The 15,218-nt window shown below is 46.2% G+C and overlaps 2 protein-coding genes across 2 annotated transcripts; both read left to right on the top strand.

Moving 5' to 3' along the window:
• Window positions 1-38: 38 nt before the first annotated feature.
• LOC118086966 (uncharacterized) lies at window positions 39-5,186 on the top strand. The gene is made up of 2 exons (XM_035119089.2): window positions 39-535; window positions 2,226-5,186. Exon 2 carries the CDS (start codon window positions 2,231-2,233, stop codon window positions 3,146-3,148), a length of 918 nt encoding a protein of 305 aa, XP_034974980.1. The 5' UTR covers window positions 39-535; window positions 2,226-2,230; the 3' UTR covers window positions 3,149-5,186.
• Window positions 5,178-12,833, top strand: LOC118086238 (interferon-inducible GTPase 5). The gene is made up of 3 exons (XM_060275666.1): window positions 5,178-6,308; window positions 7,438-7,564; window positions 10,658-12,833. Exon 3 carries the CDS (start codon window positions 10,728-10,730, stop codon window positions 11,760-11,762), a length of 1,035 nt encoding a protein of 344 aa, XP_060131649.1. The 5' UTR covers window positions 5,178-6,308; window positions 7,438-7,564; window positions 10,658-10,727; the 3' UTR covers window positions 11,763-12,833.
• The last annotated feature ends 2,385 nt before the right edge of the window (window positions 12,834-15,218 follow it).

Here is a 15,218-nt window from a genome sequence, read left to right as displayed (position 1 = left end):
CCGGCTCCAGAAGCGCCCTGATTGTACATGTACGATCTACTTTCGGTTTCCAAGCTGCTGATTGTTCCTTGCTGCCTCCTGGTGGAAGGAATGAGTTCGGACCGCAACAGAATCGCTATTATTATTTTTAAGCGAGGGTGGGGGTGGGGGTTAAAATTAAAATTTGCTGTGTGGTGTATATACAAAAAGGCGTGCGAAGTGTGCGGCCGGGGGCGCGCGCGGATAAATTTATTTATAAAGGCAGTAATCTAAGCAGGTAAAATGCTTTTAAATATTTATTTTTTATTTTTCAAGGGAGAGAAATGGCACGATCGCGACAATCGGCGAGATCACTGAAACGCTTTATTTCTTTATTTCCCCTGAACCGAGTAAGGGGAAACCGGCTTTAGGACCTGTTCGTTGCGCGCCGTTAGAGGCAGCACCGTGCGCCAATGTGGAGTCACATGCATTGCAGGAACCCGAAACTGAAAAGTTAACAAAGTAGGATTGTTCTCATTGAAGGAGAGGAGGACGGAGAAACGGCGGCGTGCGATATGTAAGTACTTCAGTCACTGAGAGGAGGCAGGTGCAATTTTTAGTACCGGTAGGAGATTTTTATTTCTTCCCCAGATGTTATTGTTCTAGGATCACAGTCCACACAGAAATGCAGGTGACTCTGCTGCTCATCCGGGTTGCAATCGTCTGGTTTATAACGTTAAGGACGCAGTGGTTCGTTTGGCAAGAACCAGAGGAGGATTTATTGATAGGACATGTGCAAAATAGAAACCGGAAGCTGCAACAGGAGCAGTTCTCTTCTGGGAAACAGTTTGGCTTATTGTAATAACAATTTTTAATTTATTTATACCTCGCTCATCTGGCTGGGTTTCCCCAGCCACTCTGGGAGGCTTACAGCACATAAAAAATAACAAAGCATTAGACATTAAAAACTTCCCTAAACAGGGCTACCTTCAGATGTCTTCTAAAAGTCAGATAGTCCTTGACATCTGATGGGAGGGTGTTCCACAGGGCGGGTGCCACTACCGAGAAGGCCCTCTGCCTGGTTCCCTGTAACCTTCACATTCTGCCGCAGTCTAGCTAGCCTTCTCCTCAATTAATTTGCCTGATCCGCTTTTAAAGCCATCTAAGTTGGTGAGCATCGCTTCCTTCCTGTGGGAGGGAGTTACATAGCTTAACTAGGTTCTGCATGAATAAGTGCTTGTTTTATCTGATCTGAGGGAGGGTTTCCTATAAGAATTAAGTAGCCACGCCCACTGTTGTGCATGGCAGGATCTAGAATGAATCTGGACTGAAAGCATTTTAGAGATGAACATGAATGAGAAAAACTAAATTTTTGTGGCACTAGCGGGTGAGCGTGTGCACAACATGAGGCTGCAATCCCACCCTCACTGTCTTTTGTAAGAAAGGATCAGGAATGTCACACATAATACAATGTGACATACTGTACAATGCCTGCATGCCTCCCTTTTTTAGGACCATTGCAAAATCTGTTGAGTTGCACAGCAAAGTTTTCAGTTAGAATAGATGATGCAAGCATGCATACGTTACATCGATATGCTCTTTATTTTCTCTCACACAAACACAGGTGGGAAAGCCTCTTTTAAGATGATGGGTGGCACCAGCTGTATTTTTAAATTTAAAAACTATTGTTTTGGATTTGCTGATCAATTAATTGTGAAGGCACCTTTCTAGCACAGTGGAACCTTGGTTCTCAAACTTAATCCGTTCCGGAAGTCCGTTCGACTCCTGAAACCGTTCGAAAACCAAGGCGTGGGTTCCGATTGGCTGCAGGAGCTTTGGACATTTGGTGTTCGAAAACTGGAACACTTACTTCCGGGTTTTCGGTGTTCGGGAGCCAATTTGTTCGTCAACTAAGCCGTTCGAGAACCAAGGCTCTACTGCAGGCATCCCCAAACTTCGGCCCTCCAGATGTTTTGGACTACAATTCCCATCATCCCTGACCACTGGTCCTGTTAGCTAGGGATCATGGGAGTTGTAGGCCAAAACATCTGGAGGGCCGCAGTTTGGGGATGCCTGCTCTACTGTATATCGATGGATGGCTTAATGGATTCACCCAGGTGATCAGTTGACAAAGGCTGCAGTCCTAGGCACCAGAGGTGGGGAACCTGTGGTTCTCCAGATACTGAACCTTTAACCTAAATTGTGGAAACAAAAACCATCAATGAATTCCACCTCCAAGCGCTGATGATATGTCCTTCTTTTTTAAGGAAACATGGCCTCTGTCCTCAGCACTGTCTTGCAATGGTCTCTCAGCATCGTCATCCCGTGGTTTACAGCTCAGCTCTGGAGATTCATGAACAAACTGCTGACCGTCGCGGTCGTGGTGGCGCTCGCTGTTCTCCTCTCCACGATGTGGCTAGCTGTGAACAAAGCGGATTATTCCCCCATGGGCACGGACCACGAGGTTGCCGTGACAACCAAGCAATTGTGGAAGCCCACCAGTGTTCTCAGTATCATGAAGGATGCCCTGTTGTACGTGGCTAACCTACTGCCCTCTTACGAACCACTGACAGTTGAGAATCTCCTAAGGCACCGCGATCGGCTGGATGGCGTCAACTACATACTCCAAGCCTGTTTCACCAAGGCCATTGATACCTTTCTCCAGGAGCCCTGGTCTGTGCAGCAAAATGCCCAGCTGGTCATCCAGTGTGATGGACCCCCCATAGAGTTTCGGTCCGGCAAGGGGGACTGCCAGATTTCTGTATATGTCATAAAGAAGCGGATCCAGTGTGATATCAAGGAGCGGACGGCCGAAATGTACCTTGCGAGGCTGGCCAATCACAAGGAGCCACTGAGCGTCGGAGACCTGCTGAGAGTGAGGCAGAGCTTGCGCTCCTGGGGGGTACTTTCCGAGGAACTAGGGCACTGCTTGGAGTTTGCCGTGGAAGAGTTTGCCAAGGAGCCGTTCTGTGTCCAGGACAATGCCTACATGGTTGTAGACTGCGGTGGGCAGGTGCTGAACTTCGCCTCTGGCGAAGGGGAGAATAAGATCAATATCTACGACGTGCGGGGAGGCCTCATTCACTACCGGATCAGGATCTCAGGTTCTTGGACCAGCATCGTGCGGTTCTTTCATGGGAACAAGGACCACGTGCAAACACATGCGAGGAAGCCTCTGCAACTAGAGTGAGATCAGTGCTAAGAAAGGAGCTTGCCTCTCCTTGTTTCTAAAAAGACTGGTTCACAGTTTCCCCTGGTTGTACATGAGAGAGGCAGAACATGTGCACATTTTTGCAAACAGTCCCCCCTCCCAAATTAAATGCATTTTGTATGTTGTTTTCACAAACTCATGGATTTTTATGCACGCTCAGCCATACCTTATGCATTTTTGAACAGGATTTTTGAGTTGGGGAAACTGCATTGATAAAATTCTGATAAGCACTGATTTTGAAGAATAGCTTCCTTTTGATCCATGTACTGCTAGGAAACTTCCAATCCAAGAGCCACATTTTCTCACAGGGAACCTTTGTGGTTGGGAAAACACCCCCCTGGCATAGCTGCCAAGTCTCCCGTTTTTTGCGGGAAACCCCCGGATTTTAATCCGTTTCCTGCTGTTATCCCGAATAGAAAAAAATCCCGTAAATCTCCCGATTTCCTACCTGCCAGGAGGCTTCTTATGCACATGTCTGGACATGCGCAGAACCGATTTCGGGTGCTGCTCTTCCCATGTCTGGACACTGGAAATTGGGCAGAGCGGCACTGGAAGTCGCTTCTACGCATGTCCAGACAGACTTGGCAGCTATGCCCTCTGGAGATTGGTGATGCAAACAGATTAGGAAGACTAGGTAGCTCTATGCCTATGGACCAACATGGATATCTTAAGCCCCAATTGCTTTTATTTGTTTATTTATTATTTACAACATGTATACAATACTCTAGCCAAAAAGGCTCCCAGAGCAACTTATATGATCAGGCTTTCAACCCAAAATAGACACAAGGAAAAGGGGTGGGGATGGTGGAGGAAGCATACCAGCACACTACAGTAGTTCTTAAAGTCCTTTTAAGGACTAGTTGGGAAGGAACTGGAAACTGTTCAGTAGGCCTGCTCATGGTGGTGGACCAATCAGAGCTGGTCTTTGAGCAGAGGCAGTGAAACAGCCCTCCTGTGCTTCTTCCCCTCTGCTCCACAGCCAGATGGAATTTATTTCAATAATGCAACTTATTATTTTTTATTTTTCTTTTAATTTTTACAAATGCTTTCTTTTGGAAATTCCACAGTAATAAAACAAATAGTTACAATAATACAAAAATAAACATCGCTATTGCATTTCATAAATTACATTCCTTTTATAATTGACCCACCTAACGACAAATAATTACAATTACAACAAATAAAAGCTTGACATATCTTGCTTTGCATGACATGCATCTATCTCATATATTGGTTTCACCTTTTAAGTTGCGTTACTGAAATAAATGCACTTTTTGACGATATTCTAATTTCCCGAGTTTCACCTGTAGACATGCCATTTCAAATTCATTATAAAATAACCATTAGAACATATCAGTTAATATCAATTAAACACAAGAAATTCCAGTACAGTACAATCACATATTAAGAATAAAAAAGTAGCCACTGCATCAGTTACGTAGGTTTCCTGCCATAGGTCTAAAACAGAGTCAGACAAGAGTCTTGGCTGGTCAAATCTCGTCAAATTAGAATAGTTTTGTCCTTGCTGAAAAGGAGCAGGCTCATATTTCTCAATAAATGAGAGAGAAGGCATTTGTTGTCCATCAAAGCATGATACGTTTGCTGAAAGGAATTCCTACACTCACTCTGGATGATTGATGGATGAGTTCTAGGTGTCATTGAGTTCTGTGGAATTAATTAGGCATATGCAACTGATCGCTCCTTGAAGCTGGCAGTACACTGGCATCAGCATGGCTTTGGGGAAGGCCTCTCACTGCTTAGCCAAATCGCATACATAGTTCCAGGGCATGAATCAAGTTCTAGTTGAACAAGTTGCTGGAAGCAATTGCAGATCGCTCAGGGGGCTCAGGATGTCTGTGAGAGATGGGGGGGGGGAGGATGGAGAGATGGGGGAGGGAGGGAGATGTGAGGTTAAAAAAGCACCACACAAAACCTTAGAAGAAAGTCAGCTGGAGTGCAAAATGCATGCATGCAAAGTAAGCAAAAGTTCGTATGTCACATTGCTCTCTCTCTCTCTCTCTCTCTCTCTCTCTGTGTGTGTGTGTGTGTGTGTGTGTGTGTGTGTGTGTGTATTATTGCAGAATATTTTATTTCACTACCAATAAAATTAATGCATCAGTTTGGCTGCTTTTAAGGTGCTAAACAGTGATCAAAATGGAAGTGCTTATTTTTAAGCCGTAAAGGTAAAGGACCCCATGACAGTTAAGTCCAGTCAAAGGTGACTGGGGTTGTGGCGCTGATCTCACTTTCAGGCCGAGGGAGCCAACATTTGTCCACAGACAGCTTTCTGGGGTCATGTGGCCAGCATAACTAAACTGCTACTGGCGCAACAGAACACCGTGACGGAAACCAGAGTGCACGGAAACGCCATTTACCTTCCTGCCGCAGCGGTACCTATTTATCTACTTGCACTGGCATGCTTTAAAACTGTGAGGTTGGCAGAAGCTGGGACAGAGCAATGGGAGCTCACCTGCAAAAGGTTAATTAATATATGTCATTAAAACAACTCTGCATGTATGCAAACGTGATATGAAGGCTGGCAACATTAACCCTGCCCTTGCAGGTGACTGCAGTGCCTTGAGACAATCAAGTTGTGTATCCACAGCAGTGACCAGAGGAGGAACGACCGCTGGGAGGATTGCAGAAAGAGAAACGCCATGGTATGCCTGCATCAGCAATAGCCAGACGCCTTCACCTGCCTCAGCTGCAACAAAGCATGTCTCTCCAACAGTTTGACTTCACCCCCGAAGGCACACTCTTCCATTGCCTCCCGAGACAGGCGGATGCCAACAGCAACAACACATGAAAATGTTAAACAAAAACTCAACCTAAAGCCAACCTAAACACCTTAAAGAAAGTGAAACAGAAATTCGAAAGTTTCAAACATGTACTGTAATATATAGGGTCCAATCTTATGGGCCAGGGAAAGCCTGAACAGAAAGATAAGCCTTCTTCACAGGCGGTCTGAAGAAACTGCTGTTTCACTTTGAGTTACCTAACATTTTCCCGTAACTGATTAGGTTATCTCTCCCTTGCCTGCACTTGAATACCCTTGCAGAACACCATGGAGACATTTGCAACCTGTCTCAACCTCCACTGCTGACCAGCCTTTGCGCTCCAGAGATGTTCTGAAAAAGAGGTAAGAAGGGGCAGCAGCAACAGGTATTTTTCATTTCCCCACAGTGGTTGTGCTTGGCTAGTGTGCCTTATGAAGAGCAAATATGGGCAACAGCATATTTTTGCCTGTGATCCCACACTGCAAATGTTGCTAGGTGGGTGCTAAAATTAGAATGCTTATATTTAGCTTGCAATAAAACTTTCAAAAGACATTAAGTGGAAACGCCTCTTTGGGTTGCAAAAGATTTCCTCTCGGTCCTGGCATGGTTCCTGAGCCTTTATCGTCACCATATATCATCTATAAATTACCTAATATCATGTGTCATTGCAGAATAAGTTTTAAAAAGCAGGTCCCTGCCTGCAGGTATGCAACGCTGATTTGTTGGGGGGCGTTTTCTTACCTGAGAAACCCATTGGCATTTGGCTTGGGGCAATCAGAAGTTTCCTTTGTGGTGTAGCAGGAGGATTTTAGGGGATGTGACCTTACCTGCTCAGCTTTCAATCCACCTCTTGGCTCTGTTTGCCAGGCAACATCTACGAGACTCTGGGAACTTCACAAAAGGTTTCTTTATTACTCACCCACATAAGAAAAAGCAATCCCTAAGTAACTGCATGATGTACTCCCTCAGCTCCAGATGTGCTAAGGGTCAGCCCCCTCCCCAAGCTTCCATAAGGAAAGAGATAATGTACACATAGACATATGACATGTGCCATAATCAGGAGAGATTTGCTCACTCTTTGTGGCCAAGGATGGCTTTGAGGCACTGCAGAAACAAATGAAACTCTTTGTTAAAAGTTCTCTTGACCTTTGCTTTTCACCCCTGTCCACACTCTTACACTTGCCTGTTTAAAGCACATTCCCCATACATTTAAAGCACATGGCTTTCCCCAAGGAATCCTGTAGTTTAAGGGTGCTAAAAAAAATTATGTTTGAGGAACTAGCATTCCCAATATCCTTTGGGAGGAAGTCATGTGCTTTAAACGTGTTTTGAATGTGCTATAAATGTGTGGTGTGGATCTATCCTACATTTCCTATTACGGGATACATCTCGGCCTGACAGAAAGACAAAGTTGGTTCAACAGCCTTCTGAGGTCTGCCCATTCACAGGTTTTTCATTGTGGTTACCATGGGACAATTGCTTTGTTTTTAGGTAAAACTATGAACTAAGTCCTCTGCCACAAAGTCCGGAGAGGACAGGAGAGAGTGTGCGCAGCTGAAGTGAGAAGATAAACTACCCTATCATCAAACAACTGTTTATCAAGGATATTGAGGAGCAAGTAAGTCTAACAGAGTTCCTTCAAAGTCTTTCCCTCCCAGCCTGCTTTCCCTTTGCTTGGTTGGCAGGCTTGTGATCCCAATGATGTTTGATCTCCTGCTGCTCTGAAGCTTTCCCCTAAGGCAGGCATGCCCAAAGTCCATTTCAGGGGCCTAATCTGGCCCACTGGTAGGTCTAATCCGGCCCCTGTGGCAGTTAAAATGCTAAAAAAAACTCAACAAAAAAAAGGTCAACAACTTTGGCCGGCCCCCACGGCCGTTCACTTCATCAAATCTGGCCCTCTATGAAAAAAGTTGGGACACCACTGCCCTAAGGTTAATAATAATAATAATAATAATAATAATAATAATAATAATAATTTATTATTTATACCCCACCTATCTGGCTGAGTCTCCCTAGCCACTCTGGGTGGCTCCCAATTGAGTATTAAAACAATAAAGCATTAAATATTAAAAACTTCCTTAAACAGGGCTGCCTTCAGATGTCTTTTAAAATTAGGATAGCTGCTTATTTCCTTGACATCTGATGGAAGGGCGTTCCACAGGGCGCGTGCCGCTACCAAGAAGGTAGGTAATAGCATTGTCAGGAGAAGGATTATCATCAGAATCATGGGATGGGGAGGGGAAGTTTCAAACTCTCCTTTGTCTGCAACTTCCTTCTGGGCTGTTGAGCTGACTAGGGAAGAGCTAGAGTGCATAAAAAGAGGCTGGAAATAAAAAACAGTTATCTGAAGCCCCCCCCCCAAAAAAAATTGCCAATGAAACTAGGCAAAAGTGAACAATGACTGGCTGTTATGTACATTAACTGGTCCACTGGCTTCACCCCAATGTGTAACTGTGTGGGGCGAGACTTCAAAAGATGTTAATTCCCTAAGGTTTATTGCAGGGTGAGGGTCTAAACCAAATCCTTGGTACCAGCACAGAGAGTAGGTCTGGTCTCTGTGTCTTCCCAGCTCCAGATGAGACTAGACAAAGCCTTGCTCATGGTAATGATGTGGCATCCAGCCAGCGGATGCAGGGAAAACCTCTCCCTTCCTTCTTGAATCATCACTAGCTAGTCATTTCTATGGCAATACATCTTTACTTGACCAACTCTTTAGACATGCAAATGGATGCCTAACAGACTTGGCAGACCCATGAACTTGAACAGACTAGTTTGACCACTTTAGCAGTTCCTTCTACTACAGACTCCAATCTTACAGTTATGAAACCATAGGCTTAGAGGGCACCCAAATGTGGGATGTGAAACAGGTGCAGTCAAATCACAACAATTCCTAGAGAGTCCACTTGGAGGACTGTGGAGGAACACATGACTAACTTGGTTTCCTGTTCCTCCACATGCAAATGAGTTGGGGAACGCGGCAGATAAATTCACTCTCTTGGACCAGACCTCTTGGACTACACACATCTAAGAAGCAACATCTTAGTGAGTCTCTCTCTAGGCTTCCAGCCCAGAGAGAGATGAGATGGAGTCTCACTTCCTATAAGTGAACTTCACATGTATATATCACTTTTTACCTAAGCCAGTCTACCTCTTGAGTGTGCTGTATCTCGAGATGCTTGTAAGTAAATATCTTTTATACTTTTAAGAGCATTGTGTCGTGTCTTTTCTTTTAAGAGGGATAAAGGGAAAAATACTTCAAAAATACACAAAATACGCAACTCTGGGCCGCAATAACCCTTTGTGGAAATGCTAAGTTTGGAGCTTGTTAGCACAAGCTAGGAGAGGATATATTCAATGATATCTCCTCATCCACATCCCTGAACATTCCCACTCCAAATATATCATTCAAGCCAGCCTCCGGTCCTATAATACTATACAGTGGTACCTCGGTTTGCGACCACAATCCGTTCTGCGGAGCGGTCATTCACCGAAGGCACGCTTCTGTGTGTGCACGAAGCGCCCATAGAGTGCTTCTGTGCATGCGCGAGCTGTGCAGATCACGTCTGCGCATCCGACGCTGCGGAACCCGGATGTAAACACTTCCGGGTCCGCGGCGGTCACTCGCCGAAGCAGTCGCTCACCGAGGTAGACACAAACCGAGGTTTGACTGTATAGGCAATAGGGAGAGTCCGCAGTAGGCTTCCCATGATGTCAAAAATGCAACAGCAGCAATGGGTTGAGCATCAGGGTCCCTGACAAATACAAGAATTAGGAGTCTGGGGAATGGCATTTCCCAGGGGTCCTGGCAGTTGAGCCACTGCTGCAGAACTCTAGGTGTAATGGTAGTTGCAAGGTATGAAAGTGTATGCATATATGTGTATTTTGTGAAATCCTGGGCTCTGATATGCCTTATGGCAACCCTTTCAAGTGTGGGCGCAAGTGAGCACAGTGGATTGGATCAAAGCAAATATTTGTTTTTAAGAAAAATCAGAACAGAGCAGAAGTGCTTCATTCTGTGGGGTGTAGCCACACTGTTCATTTACCAATCGGTGTGTCCCTGTGTCTTACCAGGTGATGCAAAGGGGTGGGGAGTTCAGCATGGTGCAGACACACCAGCCGATCAAATGCAGTGCTCCTACCAGAGCAGGAATGCAACACTATCCTCTCTGCTGCCTTGCCCTCTCCCTCTCGGTAAGCAGCAGCAGGTGTGCCTGTAAACTAGCATTGTGTCTCAGCCCCACTGAGTGAGCCACTTCTGGGAGGAAGCTTCCACACCACAGTTTACAGAGGACTTCTTTCTACTTATACATGGAAGTTTTTGAGTGTCTACATGACAATGTCCTCATCAAAATTCCAATGTTTTCTTGGCATTTAATCTGAATTTACAGTTTCTACACAAAACTCAATATGTAAAAACAAAAACAGAAAAAACAAGGAAATTGAAAGTCTGGATTAAAAGGGGGGTGAAATATAAAATGGCATTTTGATAATGATGCAGTTGTGTGGACACTGAGAAGAATGTAAATTTAAGAGCAACACTGAGCACAAAAGGAATTCCTTGTTGAAATACCCACAATATAAAAATTCAAACATTTTTTGCTGAGTAGAAAATATTTATATTTGAGCTGAGTGTAAATCATCACTGAGTTTCCCAGCTAGAAGGGCCAATAGTATTGACAAAGCCTGTCTGAGCTCTCCCTTTTTCTTCTAGGATAAATTCATTTGCAGAAAAACTTTCATTGTTGACTGAGATTATCCAGACTATATTGAAAAATACAGACATGAACGTAGATATAGCAATCAAGATATATGAGAGGTTTATGGAGGTTTTCAGTGATGGTGGAATGAAGGAAGCAACTTCTGAGGTGAAAGAGGAGATGGAGGAGATGGAAAACACTGAGCTTGACATTGCCATCACTGGAGAGACGGGCTCTGGGAAATCATCCCTCATCAATGCTCTCCGAGGCAAGAAGGCAGAAGATGATGGTGCTGCCCCTGTAGGAGTGACAGAAACTACACTGAATCCAAAGGTTTATACGCATTCTAACGACCCCAAAGTGAAATTCTGGAACCTGCCAGGAATTGGATCCCCAGATTTCTCCCCAGAGAGTTACCTTAAGATGGTGGATTTCCCCAGCTATGACTTCTTTATCATTGTTGGCTCAGAGAAATTCCGATCCAACCACACTGACCTAGCTCAGGCAATCCAGGAGATGGAGAAGAAGTGTTATTTTGTGCGCTCCAAAGTAGATGCAGATCTAGACAACATGGAAAGGACTTACCCAAATACCTTCAATGAAGAGGAAGTCCTTGAGAAGATGAGGAATGACTTAAAGAAGCAGCTTAAGAAGTGCTTCAGGAGCACCATCCCTCAAGTCTTTCTGATCTCCTCCTGGGACCTTGCCAAGTATGACTTCCCCCGACTGGTGGAGACGTTGGAGAAAGATCTGCCCAGCCTAAAGAGACATGCATTCCCGCTCAGCCTTCCCATGTTTTCCCCTGAAGTCACGGAAAAGAAGAAATCTGTGCTGAAGAGCCACATATGGAAAATATCCCTGGCGTCTGCTGGCATCAATGCTATTCCCATTCCAGCCCTTCCTGTGGCTTGTGATGTTGCCCTCTTGCTTGGGTCCATGGTTGCCTTCTGCAAGAGATTTGAGCTGGATGATGACTCCCTGGCTAGGCGGGCCAAATTGGCCAGGAAGCCTGTTGAGAAATTGAAGGCCGTGATGAAGTCTCCTCGGATGGAAGAAATTACCAGGGATCTCATTATAAAGAAAATAACCGATTCTGCAAGAACATTAATCCCGCATTAACTAGTTAGAAGCTTGGTAGCAGCAGGGGTGTCTTTTACCAGCACTTATTGGATGCTGTTGAGCTTCATCAATAATCTAGCTGAGGATGCTGAAAGGGTTCGAAAGAAAGCCCTAGAACCAGAGCACTAGGCAGAGCACCCAGGTAGACATGATGCAACTCAAGGTGAAGTAGGAACTGCTGCTGCTCTGATGACAAAAATGTTCCCACTTTGGCACCCTTTTTCATACCCATTTTGGCCAGTTCTTATAGCTGATATGCCTACGGCAATACAACACAATCAAGCTTTTAAAAGTAGAAATAAAAAGCAACTTTCAATTTTGTAAAGTCCTTTGGAGACAAGCGTGCCAGGCAGGTACACCACTGCTCTTATGAATTGAATTGGTCATCCCACCCTTAGAGATTCATTAAACATGTCGTGTCCACAATGAATGCTATTTTTAACTGATACTTTTAAAATATACTCATATGTAAAACTAGACACATTTGTCATATTGATGTAACATCCTATCGAAACCTCTCTATGTAACTTCTACCCAGGTATGCCTTTAAAAAAGAGAATTGTTTGATTTTGATGTAGTTTTATTAGATGTTGCTATAATTATTTCATTAGATGATAGTAGGCAATAATCGAAATTAATGTAGAAGTTGAAGTGTAGGTGTTTTGGGCATATAGTTTTTTTCTTTCATGAAGTTTTCTGTGAACTGCCCTGAGACCTCTGGGTATATGGCGGTATATAAATTCAATTAATAATAATAATAATAATAAAGTTGCAGATTTTGTGGAATGCAGTCTTGCTTTTCTTCAATAATTCAGAAAGCGTAGGGGGAAAAACCACCTCCTTCAAAGGAGAATTTGGGAATAAATATCCCTTCCTTGGAGCATCTCTCTCTCTCATTTGGCCTATGTAATATTTTGCTTCCTGCCCAATTCTAGCCTTGCTGATTCAGGCAATTATGATTTGCTTAAGGTTTAGTCAAGGTTTCCCAGCCTTAACAATATTTCAGATTTGTACTGCTAACATATTATACTGTGTTTATGTTATTAACCTCATTTATCTTATTTTCTGTAGTGTTCAATCATGGGCATACCCAGGATCAAAACTAGGGGGGGCAAGGGGAGGGGCCAAGGCACGGAAGGGGAGGGGCCACAAAGTGGGCGGGAACGGCGAACTCGCGCTCCGCCGGGCTGTGCCCCTCCCTAGAAGCAGGGCTGGTGGGCGGAGGCGGAGCCCAGCCCAGCGGAGCGCGAGTTCAGCGTTCCCGCCCGCCGCGCCGCGCTCTCTGGTTCCCCGCCGCGCTTGGCCTTGCCAGAGGGCGCGACGGGGAGCTGGAGGGAGGGCGCAGCGCGGCGGGCGGGAACGGCGAACTCGTGCTCCGCCGGGCTGTGCCCCTCCCTAACAGCAGGGCTGGTGGGCGGAGGCGGAGCCCAGCCCAGCGGAGCACGAGTTCGGCGTTCCCGCCCACCGCGCCGCGCTCCCTGGTTCCCCGCCGCGCTTGGCCTTGCCTGAGGGCGCGCCGGGGAGCTGGAGGGAGGGTGCGGCGCGGCGCGGCGGGAATGGCGAACTCGCGCTCCGCCGGGCTGTGCTCCGCCTCTGCCCACCAGCCCTGCTTCTAGAGTAGGGCAGCTGCCCTAACTTGCCCCATGGTGGGTACGCCCTTGTGTTCAATTAAGTTCCACCAAGTAAAGGAAATGCATTTGCTATGTGCCTGAAGACTCATTCTTGAACACTGAATTTTCTGTGTTGATATGTAGGGGGGCAAATTTCAACGTAAGGGGATCTGAGATGAGAAACTGGATTTCTGCTTTGTAGAAATCAAGCTTACATTTCCCCTCTGAACAAAGCAAAACTGTCACACTGCCTGCTCTCCTCTCCCCCTTTTACTTCGAAAATGCTTTGCTGACACTAATGCAGCTGAAGACACTCGCTTTGCGGAAGAGGATCATCTCTCAAAGTGAGACATTCTGGGTTAGATGGCCAGGGAGAGTTGCCTGCACCAACATGTTTCCACAGGGGCTAGAAATTGTTTTAAAACAGGCACCCCCAAACTGCAGCCTCCAGATGTTTCGGCCTACAACTCCCATGATCCCTAGCTAGGAGGACCAATGGTCAGGGATGATGGGAATTGTAGTCCAAAACATCTGGAGGGCTGAAGTTTCAGGATGCCTGATTTAAAACATAGTTAAAAGATCAAGATTCATAAAGTTAAGGACTTGCAGCCATTTTGAACTTTTTGTTATGGCATTCTTTAAAACATGAGTCTTGCTTCTTCATTCAGTCTGAGGATAGTAGAGCCTACAGACAGGGGCTTAGAAGGGGGGGTGCGATGGGAGCGCGCCACCACGGGTGCCACCCTGGAGGGGGGTGACACTCGGCGTGCCCGTCCCTGGCCCACCCCTCCCCTCCGCACGCAGCCCAAGCGGGACTGAGGCAAAGTGCCAAGCGGGTGGGTGAGCAAGCCGCTCAGCGCACGCTTTGCCCCCATCCCACTTGGGCTGCGGGCGGAAGCGAGGGGCGGTCCAGAGCTGCCGGCAACCTGCTAGTAGCGCGCATGCGCAGCGTCGCTACGTGGCGACGCCCCGCCACTGGGGTGTGTTATGTTTGCCACTCCGAGTGCCGGAGCGGCTTCGTTCACCACTGCCTACAGACAATTTGGGCTACAAGGGATCTTGTGAGCTTGGATTTTGCATGTGTGGTTTTGCTTCTTTGAGTAAAACACACTGAAACATAACAGTCAGGGAGATGCATGGCTGGTAGTTGACACTTTATTGGCAAGAGAAACACCTACAGCAGCTCCCACAGGGCAACGTCTTCTGTACGGAAGCCACTGCTGCTCATTTCTCTTCAAGCCCCCCCTGGTTCTAGGAGATGGCGGAGCAGGGGAAGGTGGGGAGTCAACTGGCCCATCCCTTGCCTGAACAGTTTCTTCTTCCTCCACCTCATCCTGCCCTAACTCTTCTTCTTCCTCCTCCTCCTGGTCTGGCTGCTGCCTGTCGGGTGGCTCCCAGCCCCATAAATCAGTGGCTCCCTCTCCCGGGTCAGCCTCCTGCCCCCACCACATTCACAATGACACAAGAGGTTTTGTTGCCTGAGGTGAAGGACAAGATGGCTGCTGCCCCTCACGCCATTCCATGGACAAAAAGGAAGTGGATCAGCCATTGAATGACTTTAGAACACTGGCAGTGGAGCCCTGTCCTCTCCTCACATGAGGGAAATGGCCTTAGGGGACTCAGGCAGGCTGCTTCCAAAGGGGTAGCCATATTGGTTTGTTGAAGCAAAAACAGCAAGTGCCTCTATTTTCCTGCCCTGGTTTCTGATTTGATCCTGGAATGTCCTGCTTTTCCTTAGGATGTCCCTATTTTCATTGGAGAAATGTTGGAGGGTATGGAGTTATCTGACCCCTGAGCCGTATGAACACAATCTTGTATAGGGAAGTTACGGTATTTTAAAATGTTC

The sequence above is a fragment of the Zootoca vivipara genome, chromosome 6 (assembly GCF_963506605.1).
Source record: "Zootoca vivipara chromosome 6, rZooViv1.1, whole genome shotgun sequence".
Classification (NCBI taxonomy): Eukaryota; Metazoa; Chordata; class Lepidosauria; order Squamata; family Lacertidae; genus Zootoca; species Zootoca vivipara.
The sequence above is the reverse complement of the archived record's forward strand: the minus strand, read 5'-3'. Positions and strand labels throughout refer to the sequence as shown.